Raw genomic sequence first — 25,568 nt, 5'->3', positions numbered from 1 at the left:
TACCTATTTTCCTTTCATACGCAAGAAAGGCAAGCATCAGGAGTATCATCAAATATTTATCTAACTAGCAAGGCACAGAGCTCCACCTGTTTTGTTTTCCATGTTAACTTCAGATCATAGCACAAAGCTAGAGACCTTTGTCCCTCTACTGTGCTTAAAATCAATTCAGGTGAAAACTCAAAGCTTTTTATTCTCTTCATCATCACGATGATCATATTTAAGACTAAATTTAAGACTGAATACACTTAGATTTGAAATGGAAAACAGTAGTTCAGTTTGGAATATAGTTTCCACATATGATAAGTATAGTCCAAAAAAGAAACCTACTTATGTTAAACTTGCGTTTTGTTACACATGTCCTGTTGGGTTTTCAGTATCTCCACAGACAGAGACTCCACTGCCCTCACAATAAACACAACTGGAACATGGACAGTGATGGTGAAATTCTATTTGAAAGGACACAGGAATGGCTTTCCATGTTATTTAAGTACCACATAAAGGACTAACACAACTGGAACACGGTCTCTTGGAAGTTCGTATTAGGAAGCTTGTTGATGAAAGGGATCTATCGTGTTTTAAAGGATATCAAGGTTCAAGTGGGTAATACAAATAAATTGTTATTTTATGACCTGAACTTGCACTGAGCTCTTTGAATTTGACTCATCTTTTTGTCTGAGCCTTAGAAATAGCTAGATAATGGGAGATTAACCAAGGAAGAACCAGCAGGCTAGTTAAGCTGTTGTAATGATTACACTAAGTAGAGGTCTCTCTGCAGAGGCATAACACAAGCTTTTAACACTGATGCATTCATTACATCTGCATTAAAGCATTTGATGTAGCCATGTATCAGTGAGCTGTTATTTAAGAACAGACTGCGACTGGTTACATAGCTGCCTTTCAAAGCCGTCCACTGCATTATCAACAAGATTGAAGAAGGTAAAAGATACTTACCGTTATCATTGCCTTGTTTAATTTCCTCAGCGGTTCTATCAATTAAAACATACAATGACCAAACAACACAGGTAATTGCAATTACGTGGAATGTGACTGAACAAACTATTTTCCTCCTCTCACTTGTTGTCATCTGTAGTTTCTCCCACTGTAATAAAAAAAAAAAAGTAATAAAAAAAATCAGACTTGTAATATTGTGCAATAAACTGATTAGGCCATTCTGGCTCTTTCTACCAAAAATCCAAGCAGTAATAAAAGTAACAAGTGCTTTTATTTTGACAATACACATTGCATTACAGTAGTATGTGCATTGTCACTAAAATTTGTAATGATCTCATTTTCACAGATAAGGAGGAATGAAGAGTTCTGTTTCTGTCTGCTTGCGAATGACATCTAAAGTAATTTCATTGCAGTACACCCATAACACGTTAATAGACAGGTAAAAAGATGAGTATTTATTTTAACTTTACCTGATGCGCACTTCTGGTGATGACAGAAGAAAACCCCCAAACATTAGCTTGTAATACTTAAATTACTCTCAGCTATTCTCAGTTGCTTAAAATTAGAGGAACGCTGTTGTGGAACAGTCTTCCCATAAAATAAAAGCATAAGAAACACAACTGCATTCAGCATTGAATTCAATAAACTTGAAAAGATGATTATGTGGAAACGTAGTACATGACAGCAATCAAATAGGCACAGGAATGCAAGAAGGATCTTCCAGGCACATATTAGTGAATTATGGCACTAAATCCATCATATGTTTGTGAATTACAGCACTAAATCCCAGTTTAAGTTAAGTATTTTAAGATGAAATAGGCTATTCTCTGCATTTGAACAAAGCAACTCTTGAGGCAATTTTTTTTTTAATCTCGCTTGTGAAGGCATTGTTTTCATCACTCCTTTAAAACAAAACCTTGCTCTACTAAAATGCTTGCCTTTGAAAACAGATGAAAGACTATGACATTTAAAAGCAAAATGCCTCGATTCCGATGAATATCTCGGAGTCCATGGCTAGCATCTGGTGAACGAAACGAGCACAAACTACAGTACAACAGTGCCACCTCTCTGCAGTCCTGCTAACCCAAGACTGAACCGTGCTTCAGCATGCAAGCCACAGTGCTGCCCACCGGGACAGCAAAGATGCCCGACCTTACACCGACCTTTAGGACATTCTGGCTGCGACTCCAAGTAGTTTCCAGATGCTAAGGCTGGGTCAAAAACCCTGGCCACTTGAGAGCACTGAGGTGGTATAAATTTACTTTGAAGGTATGAGTTTAGCTTTGTTTTCCTTGTTCCAGTTGGCTGTTTGTTTGGGGGTTTTTATTTTTTTTTTTTTTTTTTTTTTTTAAATTTAAATTTTAAAAATTTTTGGGAGATAGCTACATTGTTTATGGCTAGTGTGGAGATCGCATCTGAGCTATAGACTTTAACCTGAACCAATAAGGCCATTCTTCTGGTCTGCACGCTATTTGCTGTCTGCTCACGTTTCAAAGGAGCACAACTGCAGTAAAAGCTGAGGAATGTCAATGCAATATCACCAGGGAGGCTAACGCTCAGAAATGCTTCTTCCTGCCATTAGTTTTAGAGCAGGACATACCAGGCCAAACAAATTTCAGTCTTTAATGGCAGTTGAAGCTTGCACATTTCAGAGCTGTTGCCTCAAAACACAATCTCTGGAGCATTTTCTAGCCCTTGCCAGAATCTTACAAACACGATAATTAAGTAAATGTTTAGAGAACTGAAATATTTCCTGAGTAATACACAAAGAGACAGAGCTAACAGTTTATTTACCAGCTGATACCTCATTTCAGTTTCTGATACATCTACTTAGGAGTGAAAACTAAGCTTGCTGGTTTTTAGATAGCAGTCTGGAAAATGGAAGACATTAATAAAAGGTAATAAATCAAAAAACCAGAACATTTCGTAGTTCATGTAGGTAGTATTCAGTGGTCAGACCAGACAGACTGTGGCATTATCATCACAGTTTTACCATATCATTACAGTCACCAAGTTACACAGCATTTGACCTGGAGACTTTCATGCTTTTTGCAGTGAAAATTCAATTCAAGCCTTGCAGCAGGCTTTCTTTGCAAAGAAAAAGTTGTCTTTGTCCAGATGGAAAAAAGGATTTTACCTTAACCCTTCGCTTACCTGTGACAGATCAACGTCAAACCTAAAGAAGAATGAATTGTCTTCTTAAATAGAAATTTTCTGTCATCTCAACTCTGATGCTACACTTTTTTGTCTACTGGAGAGAAGATTCTGTGCTAAATTTTCATTGTCACGTATACCTGCAGTCTCATTATAGCCATTTTACTCTGTAACATACACAAAAGCCTTAGAGTGTCAGTCTGAATGCCCAGTCAAATAAAGCTTTTTCATGGAATTTTAAAGTCAAAGAAGAATCCTGGTCCCATTACTCTAAATGTAAACATTTTGAAGGTAGAATAAAAAAAAAAAAAAAGACAAAAAACAAACGGCCAACAGGCAGGATAGATAAATAAAGGAAAAAGCTCAGAAACTTCTGCTGACATTTACAAAAAATGTACATGAGGAGAGGGAGCTAACAGAAATGGGCTAAAGCAGCTAACATCCTATGATCAAATCCAGCCAGAAAGCAAGCCAAGGCCTACCGGACTCTGCTTCCTCTCTCTGGCCCCTTTTCTTCTCCCACAAGACAGCATGCCTGTGTGTCTATTCTACCCACTCACACGTTACCACGCCAGAAATAAGCAGGCTGGCAGGAGACCAGGAAAGGCCACTAGGGCGTGGGTGGTTACAGAACTGGAAGACTGTGCAGAGCAGCTCATACTCCCGGTCGGGATACAAGAAAGGACCAAGGAGAGACTCCTGCTCACATGGACAGGCACAGGGGGATGAGAGTACTTGGGAGCATTTTACAGTTTAGTGTCTCCCAAAGTCATGCTTCTGTTTTGCCCTGCCCTAGCTGCAGTCCCAGTTCTCCTCTCAACTCCAGTCATGATGGGCTGAGCTCAGAAGGGGAAACTCAGTTAAACTTTGTGCTCTACTCCTGGTGATCGCTGTGGTAGCTGAGGTAATTTTTCTGTTCTACTCATGTAGTTTAGCTTGGCCGAACAGAAAGTACTATGTGACTACTGCCACTCTCTACTAGACAAGTGATATTAGTAGATAAGCTAGCAATTTAAATTGCCCTGGAGCAGAAAAGTGAAATTCACTATTTTAGGATTTTTGCAATAGGCTTAAATCAAAAATTTATCTGTTAATGATAGCACAAACTTGCTTGGATAAAAGAACAGTCACATGAAATAAACATTGCAAAGGCTATGAGACAATAATATATTGAGCAATGAATGCATCAGCCCCTTTTACTTGTGCTTTATAGTCCAGGACTCGATATAGCCTAGAGTTGGGTGGGTAAGTTTGGCAGATGCTACCATGTCACATTAATGCCTCCTTAGCCACTGATAAATTCACCCCTGCTGTATTTTGAAGCTCCTGCAGTTCTCATGGCTCTCTACAGTCATGGTGGCAAGATAAAAATAAGTTGCATCATGTTTTATTATCTTCATCAGTGATCTAGAAAAACGTACAAGTATCAGGTTGATGACACTGTGACATGTCATGGATAGAGTATCAGATGCCACCAAGAACAGAAAAATAACACAAAGTAAGTGCCCAGATCCAATTTTCCTTGGAACTTATATGTTACTACTCCTAAAGTGCTCTAGAGAACGGAAGGAGGGAAAGAAATGGAAGACTGTAACAGCCAGAGGAGACATTTATAACGACTTGCAAATTATCAAGTCACTAAATTGACAGTCAAACACTGTAGTTTTTGCCCAGCCTCCTCCAAAGCACCCCTTCACTGTTGTACATCTGATTGTTACCACCTACAGATTCCTTAATCCTGTCAGCAATATCACAGACTGGAAATCATCACAGATGCAGATGGTTTAGTGTCCTGCAAATGCAAGCAATCACATGATTATCATTATGCCCCACAGAACAGCTGTGCTAAAACACTTCCTAACATCCAACAACCACAAAGCCTTTTACACAAGTCACCAAAAAAATCCACAATGCAACAATGTGTATCCCGGGAAGAAAGCTTGAAATATCCCCAGTCCCCTTTTTATTTTCTGAATATGCTTTCTGAACATTACACTTGCACTGTGCTCTGCAAACCACTGGAGGGTGGTAGGAGACTGTCTACCTGCTTCAGAGGTTCCTACCAAGAAGCCAGAATGAACTGTCAAAGGAAAGAAGCTAGATGGTAAATGTGATCAGAAACACTCCTCCCACCCCAGCTACTACTTGCAGCTACTTCTAAAGCACGACGTGCACCTCAGCCTGAATTCTTGTGCTTTACTGCCAGAGAAGTTTGTAATAATCTTGAAAGTGATAGCTGTAAAACTGTACCCTCTTCTGGGTTTCTACCTTGTGTTTTGGTTTTGTTTCTTAAAGACTATCTAGCTCCAAAACTTAAAAGGAATAGTTACTGATTTCATAACCCACTCTTGCAATTACAAAATATAGTCATGAGTCTTCTGGGGAAAGAAAAAAAAAGAAATAAAAAAGGAAAAAAAAATGGCCTACTCACAGGGAACATCTAAATCATATGTAGCCAACCACTTCCCTTTCCTGTAACATAGTCTGAGACAATCCCTGATATTTATTTTAAAGGACTAAAGTTTGCCTCCCTGCATGTCACTTTTAACAAAATCTTGGTTAATCAATATGCAACAAATAATTACGGATATTTTTTAATATCCTCTGAAAACAGACTGTCTGCGGATGTGTAGATGCTGCTTCATATCCTAGAGATCCCAATACAACCTCTCTTCTTATAGAAAGAAGTAAATCTGAAATTTTAATTCCTTCCCATACATTAAGCTTTCTGCTAAGTGGTTTCATGATGTCCCAATGCAGAACCAAAAGCTTCACACTGCTCACACAAAAGCTGTTGCCACACCACAGAATTGCACTCTGCAGACTTCACTGCTTGTGTTCCTTTTCCCCACCTTCAGATTGTAATTTTACTGTCTGTCTGCCTCCATCTGCCATTTTGCGTCTGCAGGTTGCCTCTTGCTAGTGGTAATCTGTCACATTGGCCACAAAGTTTTGCCTACATAGATTTCCTGAAGCAACTCCATATCTACTGCAGGTTTGCAGGTTCACATCCTTACAACCAAAGGTCTCTCTCCTGCAGGGATTCATCACTGAGGATGCCAAATCGAAGGTGAAGTTAATGGGCTGCTTTGCAACATGCTATGAATGCTTGGTCTTTTAACTCCTGGGTATTTTCAGGTACCCTATTTTAAAAAATTGCATGTAAGGAGGCCTAACAGGGGAATGTAGTAGGGCGTGACATTGCTAGTATTAAATGTTTTTCCTGTTCTGACATTTTTCTCCCTAGCCATCATTTAGCAAAAAAATTGCAATGAATATAATGTAAACAGTACCCACAGCTGGAAGGACTTCCTTCTGCTCTCACCTAGAGCTTAAGTCATCATGCAATGTTTTCTGAATTCTTTCTACAATCTAAAGAAAGACTTTGAGCCAATCTCTATCTTGAAATAATCATGCCTGCAAAATGAGGGCTAGAATTATTTACTAGGGGCTGTTCTAGAAACTGCACTCTGCACACAGACTAGGAACACACAGAAAAAAAATCTTTCTTATCTCAAACCAGGCCTGAAGGATCTAGCCAGCACTTTTGTAAAAAGCTGTTAAGTACTGGAGCAGTGTACGATGCCGAGAAGTGAAGATATGACAGTAGTCTGAACACGTAGCTCAGAGTTACTTATTTTCTGTGGTTTAGGGAGGGTTTTCTGTCACTTGTTGCAGAATTAATTGTCTCAGGCTCTACAGTAATCCGTTCACTACTATCAACCTACCAGCTGGAGGAAAGCAGCTGCAGTGGTAGTTTGCAGGAATGGAATTTGTGCAGGGTGGAGGAGGAAGAAATAATAGTAATAAAGGACAACAGGGCTCCACACACGTCGTGAGAACAAAATAGCCTTGTGCAAATTTGAAGTGTTGATGAGAGACGAGACTTCAAACCTTGTAATTTGAATAAAAAAAAGCATTTTGGGCCACTCTGTGCCGTACCTAAACAACACGTGGTTACAGCCTGTGCCTGAGGGACTGCATCTTAAAGAAGGACAAGGCATGTCTCACTGCATCCTGCTCCAAGATGAGAAGCCCCTCATACAGTCCAACAGAATGTGCCAGGTCTGATGGCTGAAATGAGAAAGGTTTGGGCCATGAAAACACCTCCTCTGTGCTCTTTTCCCAAACACATCTAGAACACATTCACAGATGAAGAACTGAGGAGGTTCACAGAAAACACAGAAAACATATTTGTCATTGCCTTTTGTCAAAAGATACATCCCAGAGAAGAAACTCTTGTAACAATCAGGAATAAAATTAGCCACTGAACACAAAAATAAGATAAATTTTAAAAATCCCTTGTCATATGGTGCATCACATCGCCATATCCATGCACAACCTTACCTTGATCTAGTTAGCTTATTAAATGAGCTGGTACAAATCCCCCTCTGGAAAACCTGTCTGAATTTTACTTAAAATCTATTTCTGTCCCTAGGTGACACTAAACAAACCTGGCTGGCATTCAAATGAATGTCTCTGGTATATTTAAAACACCTACTAAAAGTTTAAAACTAAAATGGGTGCATTTCTAAAGACAAACACACTTTATTTCACTTTTATGTGTGATAAGCATGCCTAGAGTAGTGAAAGAACTGCATAGTGAAAAATCTCACTTTGATTAATACCTTATCATCTGCAAAGAACTAATAATTCAGTTTTATCAAAATTGAGACAGCACTATATTTCTCTTTTAAGTGACAGTTAAAAGAGCTGGACTTGAGTGATATAATCAGTATGCACTCTTCACAAACATGCAGTTTTTAGCTGTGTATGTCATCAATTGGCAGACCCTTTAAAAGTGTAAAATAGGAGTACTGAGTAATTTGAGAAGATAATTTCTAAAATGAAGTAGCTGGTTTGCAATCTGGAAGTACTATTGATAATACTTGTCATTTACCAACTAGAACTTCAGTACCTGCATCCTGGTCATCCCAAAACAGATTAAACAGGAATGGCCCGACCTCATGTCCCCCTCATCCAATGCTCTGCCTCGGACAGAGGCCAACACCAGATGCTTCAGAGAAACATGAAAAAAAATGCATGGCAAGTAATTATAGCATAATCTCTCCATATTGGGAGCTTCCTCCTAGCACCCATCTGCTAGAAATTATTTTACATCAATATATAGAATGAAAAAAGTATTCTACAAAGTGTTTACTTTCCAAGCATCCTCTTTGAATGCTGAAACAACATTAATCAATTCTTTGTTCAACAGAGGTCTACATAATCAGCCTTTGGTACTATCATGAGCTTCTCTTTTACAATTGCTGTTTCTTTTCTTGCCTTGTAAGCTATTTAAGAAAAGGATCATTATCTCCTAGCACAGTACGCTTCACCTGCCTTATATAAAATCCTGACAGATAAACTGCAGGTGAAACATTGAACCACTGGTCAGGAGTGAACTATCACCATAATGCAAAACTATTGCTAATGACTGGTACCAAGAAGAAGAGGCACACATCTAGAACTCTAGAAAAGATTTACTTTAGGTGCCTGGGTATATGCCTTTATTATTCAAAAAAACAAATAAAACAAGCTACCTGTAGGCAACACAAAAAGAAGCAAGGAAAAAAAGGGGTAGAATCTCTGCCTCCACTAACTTGTATCACAGTTAGTCAAGAACAGAAGCAGATGTTACTGTTACCTGCTCTCCCTACAGTATTTCTACAATCATTCTATCGAAAGAATCTAGTTTCTGTGTCACTTTTATTCTCTTTGCAGCTAGTCATCTCCTGCCTGTCTACTCTATCTTTCCAAAAGAGCAGCATGCCTAATTGAAGGCATGACATTTTCCTACAGTCACTAAGTAGCAAACGCCTTTAAATCACAGTCCAGTTCTCAAACAAAAATTACTTAGAGACCAAAAAAAAATCATAAAAAAAAAAAAAAATCAATCAACCTACCATATCACAAAACACAGATCATAATTTTGCTGCAAGGCCAATTCATTTTCCAGCCAAACCCCAGGTGGTTATGCTGTATTTTGCGATATATACTCTATGGGCAATATAAGAGCAGCCATGACATGTGCTCAATGCTGGATTGAAGATGGGTTGTGCTGGCATCAAAGCAACCACTAGTCCTTCCTCCACTACAGCTGCCATAACAAGCAAATCTCCCAACAGACTGTGACAGAGTCTCTGTCTTTGAACACGAAGTAGCATGGGGTCCCTTTGCACATCTGAGCGTATTTTGGTCTTAAATAGCGTGATGAATGTGGACAGAAGGCTGGGATAGCATAGTAGAAATAGGAAAAGGAGAGAAATTAGAGAGAAAGGTGAGTATAGCAACATGATGGAGATCAATATCCCATTAAGTAGTCTTGTACACCTCTCCACTTAGTCCTGTCCAATTTAAAGTGAAATGTCCCTGAAGAACTGTTCGCTCAGGCCCCTAAGACATAGTTACAATATATGATCACAGTTTTGTTAGACGGTCTTTGCTTGAATTACCTTCTCTTCAGTATCCATGACTCTGCTTAATTTCCTCGATATCAAATTGTCTAGCCTGCTGAGAAGTATCCTGAAGCACGCATTTTGAAATTAGAGCTGATGAAATAAAACTGGTGGCACCTGAAAGGCTAAATCAACAAATATACTTTCTGTTTACTTAGCCATAGTCATAAATCATGTACAGAGTCTTCTCCAGGAGTTATAACAGAATATTAATTACTCCACCTTCCACCTAGAAAACATTTTTCACTTAATTTTGCCCTCTCTTAGACCAGTGCAAGAATGAAAATTCTCATTACTGCCTTGTACTAAATGTGCTTGGTCTTTTTTTGTTTGCTGATTGTGTGCTTGATTCTCTCATTTGATACATTAATAACTTAAACATTCTTTCCAACATGTAAAGTTCCTAGTGTCTTACAGATTGAAAACCTAAAGACATTTACCTGGAGAACTTGCTGTGCCTCCTGGCCTACAAAAGCGTGTACTACATTGCAACAGCTCAAGGCATCACGTGTCGTTAACAGGAATGGAGAGAAGTATAGCAGCAAGCGGAGGAAGGAAGGGCACAAAGGTACCTTTGCATGCTAAGGAGTCTTGCAAGAAAAGGAGTACAGTTGACTGGAAATGGAAAGCAGCCATATCTGGAAGTCACTGAATGAAGAGCAGCCATTTGGTGCTGTTGGATGAACCTCAAAAAAATCTTGCGTGACTTTTTATCTCATTTTCTATTGTCTACCAAATCAGTCTGACTCGTTACAAAGATGTGGCTTGGTTTAAATGTCCTTGTATACCAAAACCCTAGTATTTTAAAATACATTGTTGTTTAAACATATCTAGACATATCGTATTTTTGCAACTATATAGACAGTACATATACATGTCCCAACTGCCACGTAACCAAGATTAAAAAAAAGTAGCTGATGTGCTTCATTACCTATAATATGACTTTAGCAAGAATACTGATTTCACAATGAATAGGTACAGTTAGCTTCTCTGTCTTTTAATTTTCCCACAAGAGAGACTCTTTTGATCCAATTAAATGAAAACGAAATAGAGGAAATTTGTGCTGAGGAAAGGCTATGGTAATTAATAGAAAACTAAAGCCTTGTGCTCTGGCAAAGAGCTGAGGGAAGCTATTCAGTCTGAAAAACTTCCAACAAATGCCATACATTCTAATTTTGCCACATACAAATTGGAGCAGATGAATAAAGATCTGAATAATTCCTGGAGGAAAAGTTTCTTTTTTTCCAAATAATTTAAATAAAATGCTACAGGAATAAAAATCAAATTAACACTAAAAATCATAAAATATAGTGGATAAACTGATAATAATCCGATTTGATCATAATTTAGATCAAGCACCATATTGCTATATTCAAGAGAACATCACTATGTTCAAGAGAAGCCATCTTTTGCATGTGTTCCACCCACAAGCAAGCATCAGTCTCTGAAATAAAACTCAGTTCAGATCATTCTCACTTCAAGAGGTCCCAGGCAAAATAAATTTGAGGCACATGACCACTTAGAAACTGTATGTGTTAGTTATGTGAGAGATTAATACATACATTAATCAGATCATGAATAACAGCCCACTCCCTAGCTTCAAAATTAAACAGCAAAAATGGCATTTTTACAAAAGTCCATGAATAACAATGACTGGTTTAGGTCAATGCTTGGGTTGATTATGCTTTTTAAATTTTATATTACTAGCTATACATTTTGTGTCAGAGCACCATTTCATTTACACATTTACATTTTCTTTAGTTGTAAAGCCAGTATCAAGAGATTCTTTAAATTATTTTCCATGCTTCAGCTACCCAGCCCTTCCTCTGTTATAACTATTGATGAGGCTAAGCTGTAAAACAGAACACTGGAAGGGATGAAATAAAAAATGAAAAGGAGACCCTAAGTTCTTAAAAATAAGCGAGAGGCTGAAGAACTGCAGGATGGAGTAGGACCTTCTAAGTAAGATGGAAGCAAAACCTTTTGATGGAAGTTGCATCTGTAAAACAGCTCAGACCAAACTGTTTATTTCAGCCTCAGGAAGCACGGAAGGATTTGTACCTCCCAGAGCTCATGTTCATGCTTCTGTGCAATAATGGATAACAACTCTAATACCCAGAGCTGGACAATCTCCTGAATTCCCTTTGCCTTTCTAAATTCTCCTGAGCAGCAGAAGTAGCAAATTTGCTTACTAGCAGCTAATTAGAAGAGGAAACAGTTTTCATTTCATTTTTTGGTAATAAGATTCTTTGCTTACTTCTTAAAAGAATGAAAATTCAAAGCAATGACAATAAAAACCATCTTGTTCCACCTCCAGGAAAGATGCTGCCCGTGGGGGTGTTCCAGTAAAGTATTATAGTAAGACAGCTTTTTGCAAGCCCAAGGGTTTCAAGGTATGAGGCACAAGAGGTCAGAATCTCTCATCAGAAGCCCTTAGGAACTGGAACAGCTGTGTGAATAAAAGCTGTGTTGAATGGAAGAGAAAGAAATAGTACAGCATGCTATTTATATACAGATAAATTAGCAGTAATGCTCTATTACTCTTTTTCAAAAATTAGGAATACAACTGTCTGAACAAAGTAGTCCCTTGCATCCTCAGGGTATCACAATAAGATATAAATGCTATAGAATTATTTTTTACTTTAAAAGCTTTAATATACACATTCTCCCTTGAGCACAAAGTTATTCACTATAGTGACATGATAGCCAATAAGAAAGTAATAGCTTTGCGCCTTTGTGCATACTGGTGAAGAATCTGACCCCACATATTACAAGAAATGATTTGAGGCTAGCGATGTTTTGAGACAGTTTACTGGAAGAAAGAAAACACTGGAGCAGGTTGCCTTGACAACGCTGTGTAGCTGCACCAGAAATCAAAAGGAAATGTAGGGTCTGCTTCTATGTTAAGGACTGCAAAGTATTCACCAAATTGGGTTAAAAGGGAAATAATCCCACAGCAAATCAATGTTACCTGACCTATGCAATATTAGCTATCACTTCTTATCATGAGCCTTATTAGAAAACTGATGAGAAAGCCAGATGGTTCATACTTCTCAGCACAAGGCAATAAGAAGTAAACAGCCAGCGACACAGTAATGAGTGCTCCAAGTTTTTTTTTTTTTCCTGGAGACTGTGCAGGTCATTTCTGGTTCTGAAACTCTACTCTGGCAGGAGAAGTGGTTTCTAATGGTGACTGCTTTTGATCTCATAGAAGGATTTGACAAAGAAGTCTGCAGGCCATATTACTTTTGGCAGTGACCACCATATTCTTAAATAAGGAATGTAAATATGAATTATCCAGCTAGCACTGAATCAAAAAGATATCAACACCCTTAACATATTTTGCCGTCACTGAATTTCTCATGCATGCTACCAGATCATATAAAAAAAAGATTTATCCACAAAGCATCAGTTATGAATTAATTCCTCCAGGCAGTCATATGTTTTAAGATTTACACTTTTTATAGGACTGTGTTGAGCACAGAAAAGGGAGCTGAATCATTAGCTAAGAGCTCTAACAGCTGGATCTAGAGTAGCACAGGTGATGACGGTTTTGTAAAAAAAAAAAAAAAAAGGCACCCTATGCAGTTTTAACTCTAACAGGGAGCAGAAGCAGATGTGTCCCTGCTCCATGGTGAAACATTAAGTCTGGGAGAGAAATGAGATTTAAAGATTTACTTTAGACTTTCCTTTTGTCTATCATAGCTCTCAAAGCAGCATTCTGACTTTCTTCTTTCCATAGGTGATTCACTTATTCTTTTTTTTTAAGGAGGCTGTGGAATTGCTGATTTCTATGCCTTACAGCTGGGCATTAGCCACAAGTTGTCTGTTGGCTCAAACCCTACACAGTTCCTACTGATCCAATGGTCTTGTTGCAAACAGAGTATCTTTAATGTACTATAGTAAAACTAAGAATTTGCTTTTGATCCAATAGTTAAATCAGCATCATACCAAACACTTGAAATCTTCCCCAAACTGAGGTATCCAGTTAATCAGTGATCCAACCACAAAGGAGCACTGATACGCTTGAACTGGGTTTTGCTTTGTATGGGAAGTTGAGTTAGCCAGTTCCGTAACTTTTCTCCAGGATCTAAATACCCTGTTCCTGGCAGCCATGAACTGTGAATCTCCAACTGGGCCTTAAACCTTTGAATCCTGTATGGGAGTTAAAGCTGTCATGGACATTTTATTACTCTTATTACAGTCTGGTTATTTATAAAATAAATGATACGGAAAGGGAGCATTCCTTCCTTCTCCTCTAATGACAGCAGCTGAGTACACCTGAAGTTTCACAGAGTTCAAGGGTGTAAAACCCAGAGAGGCACTTCATACCACATTTAGAAGTGCTATTTATCAGTATATAAGCAAATACAGAACACAAGAGGAGTAAACACTTAGAAGATACATGAACACATTCAAAATAAACAAGAAGCTCAAGCTTCTTGCATTATCAGTATTTTAAGACTGGCTTTGCTTTTGTTTAATTTAACAGAAATTTGTCACTCGGTTCTAAAAGGACATTCCCTATCCTCAATTTTTAAAGGGAAGAATTCACATACCCTTTCTATCAGAAAGAAATCAACCTCAACTGGTACATAATGCTTCTCTAAACAAAAAATTGACTTGCTCTTCCTCAATGACTAAGAGTAACCAACTACATGGTAACAACGTGCAATTGTCTCACATAAATAAGACATTGTTTCTAAATCATTTCAAAGATAAAACAAAATCAAAAGACAAAATAGACATATCCAATACCAAGAATAATCTGTTGGGATAATGCATTGAAGTAAAACATCTCATAAGATACCAGATGTCTTAAATGGACAACAAAATTTAAATATAAAAAGTATTTTGAAGTATAGCAAGACATCGTGGAGAAACCTTCATTTGAAGACATTTCTGCGTTTTAATTTGACACTTTAATCCATTTCATACTCACATTATTTTCATTCAGTTCCTGCTTCTACTATGCTTCAAACAGCAAATTCAAGAGATATGAAATGCGGGTGCTACTTTACCAGGATTATATCCTTTTTAAAGAAGTGATTTTGTCAGGATGAAGTTATTACCTGAGAGAGCTCAATAAGGAACTCACATAAGCTTATTGCCACTTTCTAATTCCTTCCGTGATAAATAAAATCACCTTATAAATGAGAAATTCTGCATTATGGATTGCAAATGCTAAAAGGTAAAGCTACAAATGCAACTGTTTTATTTATAACCATAGACAGACATAACAGAGACCACAAGAAATAAAACAGACACACTAAGCAATGCTTAATATTTAATCTCTAAATTTATATTTAGCCATGTAATTAGACCTACTCAAATATATGAAACACTTGCAATGCCTGTTGATCAATGCTTAAAAGGATGACTTCAATGCAAAGACTCACTAAAATGATTAAGTTCTATTTGATGTCTGGTGCTTTCAGGGATTCCGTAATTAAATAACTGTTGCATATTCGCACAAGCCTATTGATTTAATAGAGGTATCTTGATTTATGTTAATTTGGTATGCTGCACATTGTCACTTATGGGTGCTAATAGCTGTATGACGATATTCAAACACAATTTTGCTATAAAACCTTAGATTTTGATAAAAAACTGTTAGGAAACATTGAGGTTGCATGAAAGTCTGAGGCATGAATAAAGATGGTAATTCACCAGTTGACTCAAATAGTTTGTTTTATATTTAAATTCTGCTTTTGCAATACTGCAAAAACAAAAGTATAGATACCTGCAATTAAGTTTTGTGGTCTGTAATTTTTTCCCTTCAGGAGACCAGTGGTTGGAATTTTACGAAAGTATTATGATAAAATTCATCATAATGAAGCCATGCACAGTCAAGAATCAGAACTTCAGAATCTCACATCATGAGTATGGTAGAGACTAAAATCAAAACTAGTTGGGAGATGTGACCCTTTCAGTTGTAGAATGCCACTTCAAATGCAGGTCTAATGGCCATGGAAATGGCATCTTCTGGAGTTGGCCAGAAACTTTTACTTTAGGGGAAATAATTTGCTTTTTTAAAGATAAAATTAGTTTCTTATGGAACTGAATAAGTACTCTTCTGTTGGAACTAATTCTCTGGTCTTTTGTTTAGGAAACACTGAAATGAAATCTGTTTTCAAAATTCCTCAAAGCTTGTTAGCAAAATAATTAATTTTTGTCAATTTTGCTGCTTCCATTCAGCTTACAGCAAAGCTGACAAGAATTGTATCATTTTCAGATATAACTTACACTGCTTGTAAGGTCTTTGCCATTACAACCAGAGAATTCCAGAGATTTGGGAAATTTTACTTTACTGCTGCCAGGCTGGACTTAGTGCTGGAGACTAAAGGCTCTCAGGGTCTAGTACATAGCCAAGCCTTAGCAAAACCTAAAGCTCTCAAGAAGGTCTGGAAATCCTAGAGTCTGATCCTGCATCAAGCATCAACAATCGTTGAGAGCTTCAGCTTTAGGAGCTGCCTGTCCCACAGCACTTTGTTCTCTGGTAACCAGTCTTCATGACAGCTTCTGAAAACCTGGACTCCTCAGGAATGCCCCACAGCTGAGGTTCTGGGCTCTGTAAAAAGCTTGCAAGAAATTTGACTGTTTCATCGGAACTTTACACCTGCAAAATATATAGGTTTTGACTAAACAGCACTTTCAGCGATTTTTATAAAAGGTGTTTGGGTGGAAAGTTACCAGGCAGCTGTACTTACCTGGCAAGTCTCTTGATGATCACTCTTTCCTCCCTTACTTTGTCTTTGCTACAGCTGTCAAAATTCTTGGTTTATAAAACAACTTCTCATAAACTGTTTGGTGCCTCCTAAATTTGTGAACGATGGTGATGATAGTTCATAAACTTATTACGGGTGATATATGTAGTTTAATATAATATATGAAGGGTGTCACAGTTGAATGCTATAAATGCAAAAAGGATAACTAATTTTAACTGAAATCTGTGGAAACTTTGGTTCTGGTTTCTGAAATGGGTGCAGTCTACAAGAAATTATCTATAATTAGATGCTGGGACAAATATTTGTTAGCACTGCATTTGAAGGGGGAGAATGTTGCCAGTATTTACTGCCAGGCAGATAAACTACATTTGAGTACTGCTTTGAACAGAAACAAAAATATCCCGTCTGAAAGAAGAAGATAATCTTTCCTATGCCAGGAATCAAAACCACACCTGAGAACTAACGATAAGCTGAGTAAGGTGGTAATTGTTCAATTAAGAAATGACAGACTTGTAGGAATTACATTAGTGACAGTATTCCGTTATTTTCTATCACTTAAAAAAAGCAGGGAGGGGCGGCAATAACCACACATAGAGTTAAAAGTGTCTACTTCTGCTATCAACAGTTATGCACATTTTTATTCATTTTCTCCTTGGATGCTATAAATTTTGTTTCCTTTTTTTTTTTTTTTTAAAGATCCTCCATTATCTAACGCAATCAGGAAAAGGCTTTTGTTAAAAATACTGGTATCTGTATTTTCTCTTGGGGAAACTGGCTGTTGCAAGTGTACTTGTTAGTTGGAAGGTTAAAGCAATTTCTGTTGAAAATAGAAACATCTATATAGCAAAAATCCCCCCAAGAAATGCTACAGACAGGGGATTTTATACAATTATCTCTTTCCTGTCACATTAGTTAAAATTTATCTGCAATTACTAAAACCTAAGTCAATATAATTAAGTTTTTACCCATCAGTTTTTTTATTTACACCTGTTTCAATTTCCAGTCTACCTGGCACTTGAGAACCGTGTCCTTTCCTATCACAAACTTTGCTTGTCAAATCAAGCCCAATTCTCTTTTGAAAAGTGGTTTATCATCAGGGACTTACTAGACAATTTCGCTGGATATGAAATGAGAAGGAATTCCATTTGCTCTCCTTTCTCTGAACTGCTGCTACCTGTGCAAGGCTGACAAAAACGAAATGTCTTTTGCCATCAAAACACTACTACAGTACACACTATATACGTATGCATATAGTTATAAGCTAATAGTTTCTACATGTTTTTCAAGGGCACTTGCATTGAAATATATTTTAAATCAAAACTTGTCCTGTTCTAGATTGACTCAAACTTCAAAGATGCAACAAAACCCAATAAGGATGAGAGCAGTTTTAGAGAAAAATTAGAGGAGAAATTATTCACTGCAAAGAAAACAAACCCCACATATGTTTAACAAACTCTTCACCTTCCCTATACTGAAAACCCGTGTACCATTAAATTGATTTATCCTGGAAAACAGATGAGCGCAGATATCATACATTTGACTTTCAGGATGCAAGGTTGCCCTCTAGTTTAGATTCCATTAACTGATCTTAATGTACAAGTGATTAATTTGCCCACAAGTGTAACAGTTAGAACAGATGCAGCTAAATTGATTGACTGTGTTTTACTTCATAATTGCTGTCTGCACGTTGGTATAAGCACCATTCTCAACCAGAAGTTATGGATTCCATGTAAAAATTATTGGGTGAACAGGCCTGTGTTAGGAGCAAAATGTGATGAGTAAGATTCCTTTCTAGCTTAAAAACAGGCAGATGAGCCAATAAGAAGAAGTTGAAGATAAGATTTCCAAATACAAAAACCCCTATTATTTGTGCATTTATATTGCGTGTCTGCTGAAAGAGAGCCTTCATACAAAATCCTCTGATGCTGTAAATTAACTAACTTCAATGTAGAAATAAAATCACTGGGATTGATTTAACAACAGCAAATACAAAGCCATTTTGGACAGGCAGATGTTTCTTTAACTGTGTCAGTACTTTGCACAGCCATTCTGGCCATTTGACACTCGAGGATAATTAAATTCAAAAGCACCATACCTTCCGAAGTGGTTTGAGCTTGGTCTCCATTATAAAGTCATACTTGCAGAGTTCACAACAGCGCGTGTCTGAGCTCTTAATCCACTGGTGCAGGCAGGCCTGATGAACAAAGCGCAGGGTCCCTGTGCAGCGACACGGTGTGATGAGAGGACTTTCATCATCTCCCTCACAGTGACAGATCCTGACGGGAAGGACAGCAAGAGCTAGTGAGGGAGCTTGCCAACCAGCAATGCAAAGGCACTGGTTTATTTACACTGCTTTTTCATTTTCAGACTTGACATTCATAAGACGCCAGGTATATGACCTTTCAGATTGAAGCCCAGGAACATATTCGTTGTTCCCTTCTGCCACTTAGTAATTTCTCTTCACTTAGTTATTTCTCTTCGAATTTGCTATGTGGTCTGAAGGTGAATAAACAGAAATAACACTTGTTTTCCCTTTTATGCATGGCAAAACCTTTAAGACAAATACCAGTGCTTTTTTCTAAGAGCTGAATAGTTCTTGGTCTGTAAGTAATGCCAATAAAATACTCAAAGTTAGCATAATCTAACCCAAGCTGAAAATATCCAGTATGAAAAGTACACAAAGTTCCCAGGATACCTTTTTGCAGTTACACAGTTAAAAGGATTAGAGAACATTTTGAGTACTCTGGAGTCATGTGTATAGAACAGCATAGACACGCATGTGCACGCTTTCTAGGAGGCAGGTGTTAAAAAGTCATGGTCCTTCCTCTTTTTCATTCCTCACTGTCCGTTTGAAGGAGATAGCTGCGTTATCTAGGAAAACAAAAACTACAGCTGTAAGCAGACCCTAAGATAAAGGTTGGTCCCAGAGCTGTTGTTACCATGTAATGGGATACAGAGCTTTTTGTGTTGTGGTTTTGCATAAAGTGATCAGTGTCCTAACATTACAATCTGGTGGTTTTCTTCTGTGACACATGTCCAAATGTCTTGGTGATCTTCCCTTCTTCCAGACTCCTTATCATATCAGGAAAACATTCACCCATCAAAATCAATGACAGCATTATTGGCAAGCATCTCTGTGAAGGCAGAGAAAGCTCTACAGTGAGCAGAAGGCTTAACCAAACACCTGAAGTTAAGGAGGTACACCTCAACAAAGAGTAACTCCCTCCCATCCCCATCCCAGAAAAACACAACGAAGCACTCAAGCCCTAAAGAATGTCCTAAGTGTCAAACTGGCATGTAAAGAGAAAAAAAAAAAACCACAAAAAAACCAACAAACCCCAAAGCCTGAGAAATGTTATTTCAAAATACAGAAGTAGCAACGACAGCACAGATACTGGTGTCACACAGAGGGAACTTAGAGCTTAGAAACTTAGTACTTAGGAAAGGCACCCTCAGATACATGCGTACAGAAGAGTCTGAACACATCTGAGAAATAACCCCCCCCCCCCTTTATGCAGAAAGCTGCGGTCACACCGCTCCTGGGGTAGAAAAAGGGCTGGGGAGGGCCCTGCGGTGAGGTTGTCTTCCTACTAGCCATGTTAGGGAAAAAGGGTGACCTTCTTCATAGCACAGGGGCACCTGGTGTACATCAGGAAGGAGCCTGGCAAAGACGCCCTGTGAAAGACTGGCTACAGCACAGCAGAGAGGCTGCCAAGCCTACAAGCAGGGGGAGAGGGAAATTTCAATGTTTAAGTGAAAGATCTATGGATCAAAACCAGCAGCTTTACTATTCTTCCATGGTGTAGCCTAGAGCCATGAGAAAATGAATCTACAATAATGGGGAAGCAGAACAAAGCTGCTTTGATGGATATATAGAAAGAAAGAGACCAAAAAGAAACCAATGAAAAAATGAAGCTCTGGAAACCTGGTACAGAAAAGCCAGGTTTCACTGTCTGCAGCAGTGCCTGTACAACATCTTATATGCCATGGGAGTGGAGGGGAGAAGAAAATACCCACAACTTCCATGGGGCACACATTCATTTTTTGAGACACATTTCACAAGAACTCAATTTACAGTCTTTTCTTTACTAACCCAGCCAAGCTAGGTGCATCAGTGGCTTAGCTCTTAAATGGAAACTGGCTTTGTGCTTCTTATTGAGCCTGTAGCTTAAGCAGAACTACATTTTCAAAACACCAAATAGCTATTTTGCTAACAAATGCATTCCCAGCTGAGAGTTACATAAAAAACATAATTTTCTTTTTAAATTAAAGCTATTTCCCAAAGGAAAACTAGTATTCTTTGTTCATTTAAATTCAAGCTATATATAATTTATTTTACAGGCTTAACATTTAAACTATTTAGAAATTAGACAGCTAAACTATGTACCCAAGAGCCTTTTTTCTACTGCTGCTAGAATTGTTTAAAATGATTTTAAGAGCTAAAATACAAGCCTAAAACTCCACTGGGATCTTCAAATAAAGTGACACTACAAATTTTAAATGAATAGAACTGTTCTTCAGTAGAAATACTTTTACGGAAAAACACTATATGAATTATAGATTCTATTTGTGCTTTCACTGCACAGAAGTTACAAGCTAAACATATAAATAACAGGATGACTTACAAAAGAACTTACACTATACAGAAGCTTGAACTAAATAATCTAATGGCCTCTTCTAGCTTTCTAAACATGAAATATGTAATGAGAATAAAAACAAACTTCAAATGGAATTCAAGGCCAGAGAAAATAACCAGAGGCTTGGTTTTCATTAGCGTGAATGCTCTTTGGTGCAATTTAGATCTTCATTATTTGTTTAGCCAGAAGAAATTAGCTTAAAAGAAATTTATGCTACCTAAACTCACAATCACAGTCTTTAAAGATATGTGGGTGCCTGACAGCTATTGAAACAGCCTGTTGGCTAACTACTTAAACATCTTTTAAAGACTTGGGCCAGATAACTTGTAATATGTCGCTCAGCCACTGGTACTGAATCAGAATTTTGTGTGTCTTTGCCCGTTGCTATATTCATCTATCATGTACATCATAATTATCACATATTAGAGAAAATTAATTCTAAATTATGGTTTTTGAAAAATACATTGTGTGAAACAGAACTGCGGTAGGGATACAAAGCATAGTCTTAGCCAAACCACATATAAACCAAGTTGGAGGCAGAGAACTTCCATTCTAGTTTCCTATTTTCACATGATCACAACTGTTCAAAATTTTCAGCCCTCAGACTGACTATTTACAGGGGTGAACTTATTCTGAGACTAAAATTTCCTTACATACTTTAGAAATGAGTTGAATGAAAAAACCCCACTCTCCACTCTAAAGAAAAGAAAAAAAAATATAAATTGCTAAATCTATACTGATTTATTTACAAGTTGTTGAACAGCACTTATCATGGTTAATAGCTGCAGTTTCAGTTGCTCAGACACACCTACAGAATTCACATACTCAGCTTTTCTCAGCTTTCTTGTCCTTTAGTAGGTAAGTGGCCTTTATTATAAAGCAATACTTTTGACTATCTGGAAATGGGGGGGGAGGGAAGTCAGCTATTTGACCAAATCGTTTTAGTTAGAATCCCTTTATAGTCACAAATTGAGCCTGCCTAAATTTTTTTTTTTTTTTTTTGGTAGGTTTGACAGCTTATTGCTTTAAAGATTCCTGCCTGTGAACAAGATCTTTCTTGTCTAGGGGAAAAGATGAGCCCAAGGCTCCAAAGGAGCTTTTTCTCTATAAATCATGTGTATACCAGGCAATACAGCATATACGAGCTATTAGATGATCTTCTGATTCAGATACACAAAATTTGTGTGTGCGTGTGTAATATACACCTACAGACATATCCCTACACATTGAGATCACAGAATATTTATTTTTCTTCAAAGCAAGCTCACTGTGAAACTTTATGAAACAATACTCTAACAGTGCAGTCATTCTTATGCTTCAGTTTTTGCTTTATATGCCAGTATTTTAATTACCCAGCTCATATATCACTAGCACAGAATTGTTTCTATAAGCTTCAGCACACAGATGTATAGAAGAGATATTTATGCCAACACTGTGCATATATGAGACAAAAATCCACAAAAATTCTTTAAAGGATGTTCTTATATGGCAGGTTCACTTATAATGCAATAAATCAGCAAGAAGAAAAAATATTTTTCTAGGAAAAAAAAAAGCTACACTTCTTTGTGGAAGATTTTGCATAATTCATATAAAAACTGTTGCAGATTTCTTGTATGCTCCCTACATACAAAAAAAAAGAATTCTCAAACAGAAAAAGAATAGTTCAATTTAGAAACTTTTTAGAGAATGATATACGTAAAAATGAAAATGTAAAGAAGTTTATTGAGAACATTATAGAATTATTTTTCTGTATTTCTTTTTGCTCAAAATATTAATTGAATTTAAGGCACATTTAAATGATGCTGAAAAACTCCCTGATAATGCAATGCTTGATTGAGAAATTGTATGTGGCATATTAAAATTTGTACCATAATAACTATGCAAAATGAGTAAGTAAGGTTGCCAGTAGTTTAAGGTACACCATCTCCTTCACTGAAGGGCATATTGACACCATACATATATAAACAAGACAAATTTTTTATTGGATTAAAATCTTGGGATGTTGCTACACTAAGCACTCAGAAGTGAGGCGTCTTTAGAATGTGGTATTGTCACACTGTGTTTAATTCTGTGACTGTGAGCTGTTTTCCCTTGTTTCCTTTGGTCCTGTTCTTTGCAAAAGTTAGAAGGGAGGAAGGGAAGTATGAAACAAGATGGCTACAGCTTGTAGACATTCATAGGCTAATTGGATTTAGGATGATTTTCAGAAAAATAGCAAAAGCTATCTTGGATGACTGTCCTTCAATTCTCATCAAATTAAGATTTTTTTTTTTTCCCCATATAGTCAAACATTTCTTACATAACCTCAGTTTAAAAAGTCAACTAAAATCAGTATGAAGCAAGGAGTTCACATGGAAAATTTTCAGGTTTTCCTGACAGTGGTTTAGTTTGGCAAAATCATAGCAACCAAAATTACAATCTAGCTGGTTAGTCACCATCTAGGCTGCTCATTGCAAAAGATACAGGTAGATTCCAACAGGTTTGTAGCTCTTCCTTCACGTGCAAGGTAACGATTTTACTCTCATTAAAGAGAATAGCTGCTAATCTCTACCCTTATTGGAAAACCAGCAGTTATCCTAACATGTCTTCCACTAATCCACTTTACTCTTAATTAAGAAAATAGGCCAATCTCTATGCTGCTGTAGTGAAATCAAAAACGCACTTACTATGCAGGAGTCTTGTGTGCACTGTGAAACTTAGTGCTCTACCCCTACCCAGCTGGCAAACACTCCTCTATGACAGAATCTGTACAGCTGACTTCCAGGGAGGACTATTGTCAAAGGAAAGTGATTAAGGATAAGAATGATCAGCATGTCCCTGCTTGTGCTTCAAGCCACCTAAGAGCCTTGTCATTAGGAGCAGCAGTGGTGGAAGAGTTTGCAGTAATTCTGTATCACCAGAACTCTTTCAGCAGATCCTGTATTGGAGATTGGCCCTGCATCTCATTACCTAATACAATTTTCAATGATTTTTTGCCATTACATACAGACAAAGGGTTTAGCTACAGTAACATAGCGCAGATGATAGCTTTTATAGAGTTCCTTAAAAATACACTAGGTCAAATGTCACCTTCATTAACAAATGTACAACCTAGGGGAATGCCTCTAAGGCTTTCAAAAATAGAAGTGTATACGGGGGCATAGGCATACTGACAATGATGTATGATAATGTTTTACAGGCTATAAATGACGTAATTACATAAAAACTATATTGTTTTCTAATGTTTCAAATGCTATACAGCTATGTCTATGCTAACAAGCATTGTAGTAGAAGTGTAGCAAATCTTTTGAAAAAAAACAGCTAGTGCTAAAAACCTGACACCTAAACTAGGCGCATCTTGGTGGGGGTTGCTTTTATTTGATACTGATTTGAGTTGGACCAGGAATACATCTTGCAGTTTATTTTCCCCCAAAAGAAATACAGTTGGAGAACCCTGAGACCAATCCTCAGCATGGTCTAGACAACAGCAAAAGTAAAGGTAACCAGATGTTCTTCAAAAGCGGGCTCCTTATCTCAACTAAATCACTAATGGAGTCCCCTTCACTGACAAAATTAGGACAAGCTACTCCCTTGTGACTGTGACATGTTTACTGCCACTGAGATATGATATCTATGCACTGTGAAATACACTAATGCAGATGCTTAATACCCATACTGTCATTTTCCTGTGTATGGACGTATACCAGTAGAATAGAAACGCTTTTGAACTTTTAACAGATCTCCCTAATAAAAGAAGGAAATAGTTTTGTTGTATAAATATGCTCAAGGAAGATAATGCCTATTCCAAAACCATTATTTTTGGTGAGAATTGACTGAAAAGGAAGTTAAAATCTTGCACTTCACTGGAAAGCATATCTGGATTCATAATGACTCATAATCATACAAAGACAAATTCTTACCCTGTTCAGTGGGTATGTCTCATTGCTATATCCCACTATTACTAAAGGGAGCTTAGTCACGGAGAAGCCGCATAGCTGGAAAATGTTGGACCACATGAATCCCTGGCTTTGATTTTTGGCTGTGAGGATATTAGCCACCAGCATGAAATACCATGAGGTTATCTTAATTGGACCAAAAGGAACCAATTCCACAGATTTGCAAAAGGACGCACAAAATTGCTGTCATTGCTGTCCGATAATCTTAAGAAAACTGTTCTCCTGTCCAAAAAAAGGTAATTTTCTCTTTCTGCCAATCTATAAAGTGCTTCCAGTGCTTTTAGATAGTTAGAAACTAAAATTGAAACAACTTAATGAACAACTCACAGCAAATAATTAACTCATTCATAAACAGAAAACAAAAAAAAAAATCAAATTGTGCTTCTGTATAATTTTTCACTTGGTAAAAAAAAAAAAGTTTAATTCACTAAATATGTTCACCCTGCAATAGCCTACAGCATGCCATGTTTCCCTTGCTTCCATCTTGCAGGCTTTTTATTTTTTTTAATATCCTTTCCATTCTTTCCACTGTTAAATCATAAAGTAATTTAAATGACAAATTTATCTTCCTCTCCATTTAAACACAGTGTGAAGGAAGCACATTAACTTTCCATATCAAATGTAATCAATTTGTATTGCTCTTCTCTGCCACTCCTGCCCTTCCATTATGCTCTACAGTCAGCTCTCTTTATCTGACTAGAGGAA

The 25,568-nt window shown here is 37.4% G+C and overlaps 1 protein-coding gene across 2 annotated transcripts in view; it reads right to left on the bottom strand.

The window, feature by feature from the left end:
• Nucleotides 1–25,568, bottom strand: part of MARCHF1 (membrane associated ring-CH-type finger 1) — a 96,281-nt gene that overhangs the window by 2,872 nt on the left and 67,841 nt on the right. For both annotated transcript variants that reach the window (XM_086464419.1, XM_009960948.1), the window contains 2 exons: nt 18,387–18,567; nt 952–1,099 (listed from right to left, as the gene is read on the bottom strand). In XM_086464419.1, coding sequence (XP_086320545.1) covers nt 952–1,099; nt 18,387–18,567 — 329 coding nt within the window. The remainder of the gene's footprint in view (nt 1–951; nt 1,100–18,386; nt 18,568–25,568) is intronic.

Source organism: Leptosomus discolor, chromosome 4, assembly GCF_034619465.1.
Source record: "Leptosomus discolor isolate bLepDis1 chromosome 4, bLepDis1.hap2, whole genome shotgun sequence".
Classification (NCBI taxonomy): Eukaryota; Metazoa; Chordata; class Aves; order Leptosomiformes; family Leptosomidae; genus Leptosomus; species Leptosomus discolor.
The sequence above is the reverse complement of the archived record's forward strand: the minus strand, read 5'-3'. Positions and strand labels throughout refer to the sequence as shown.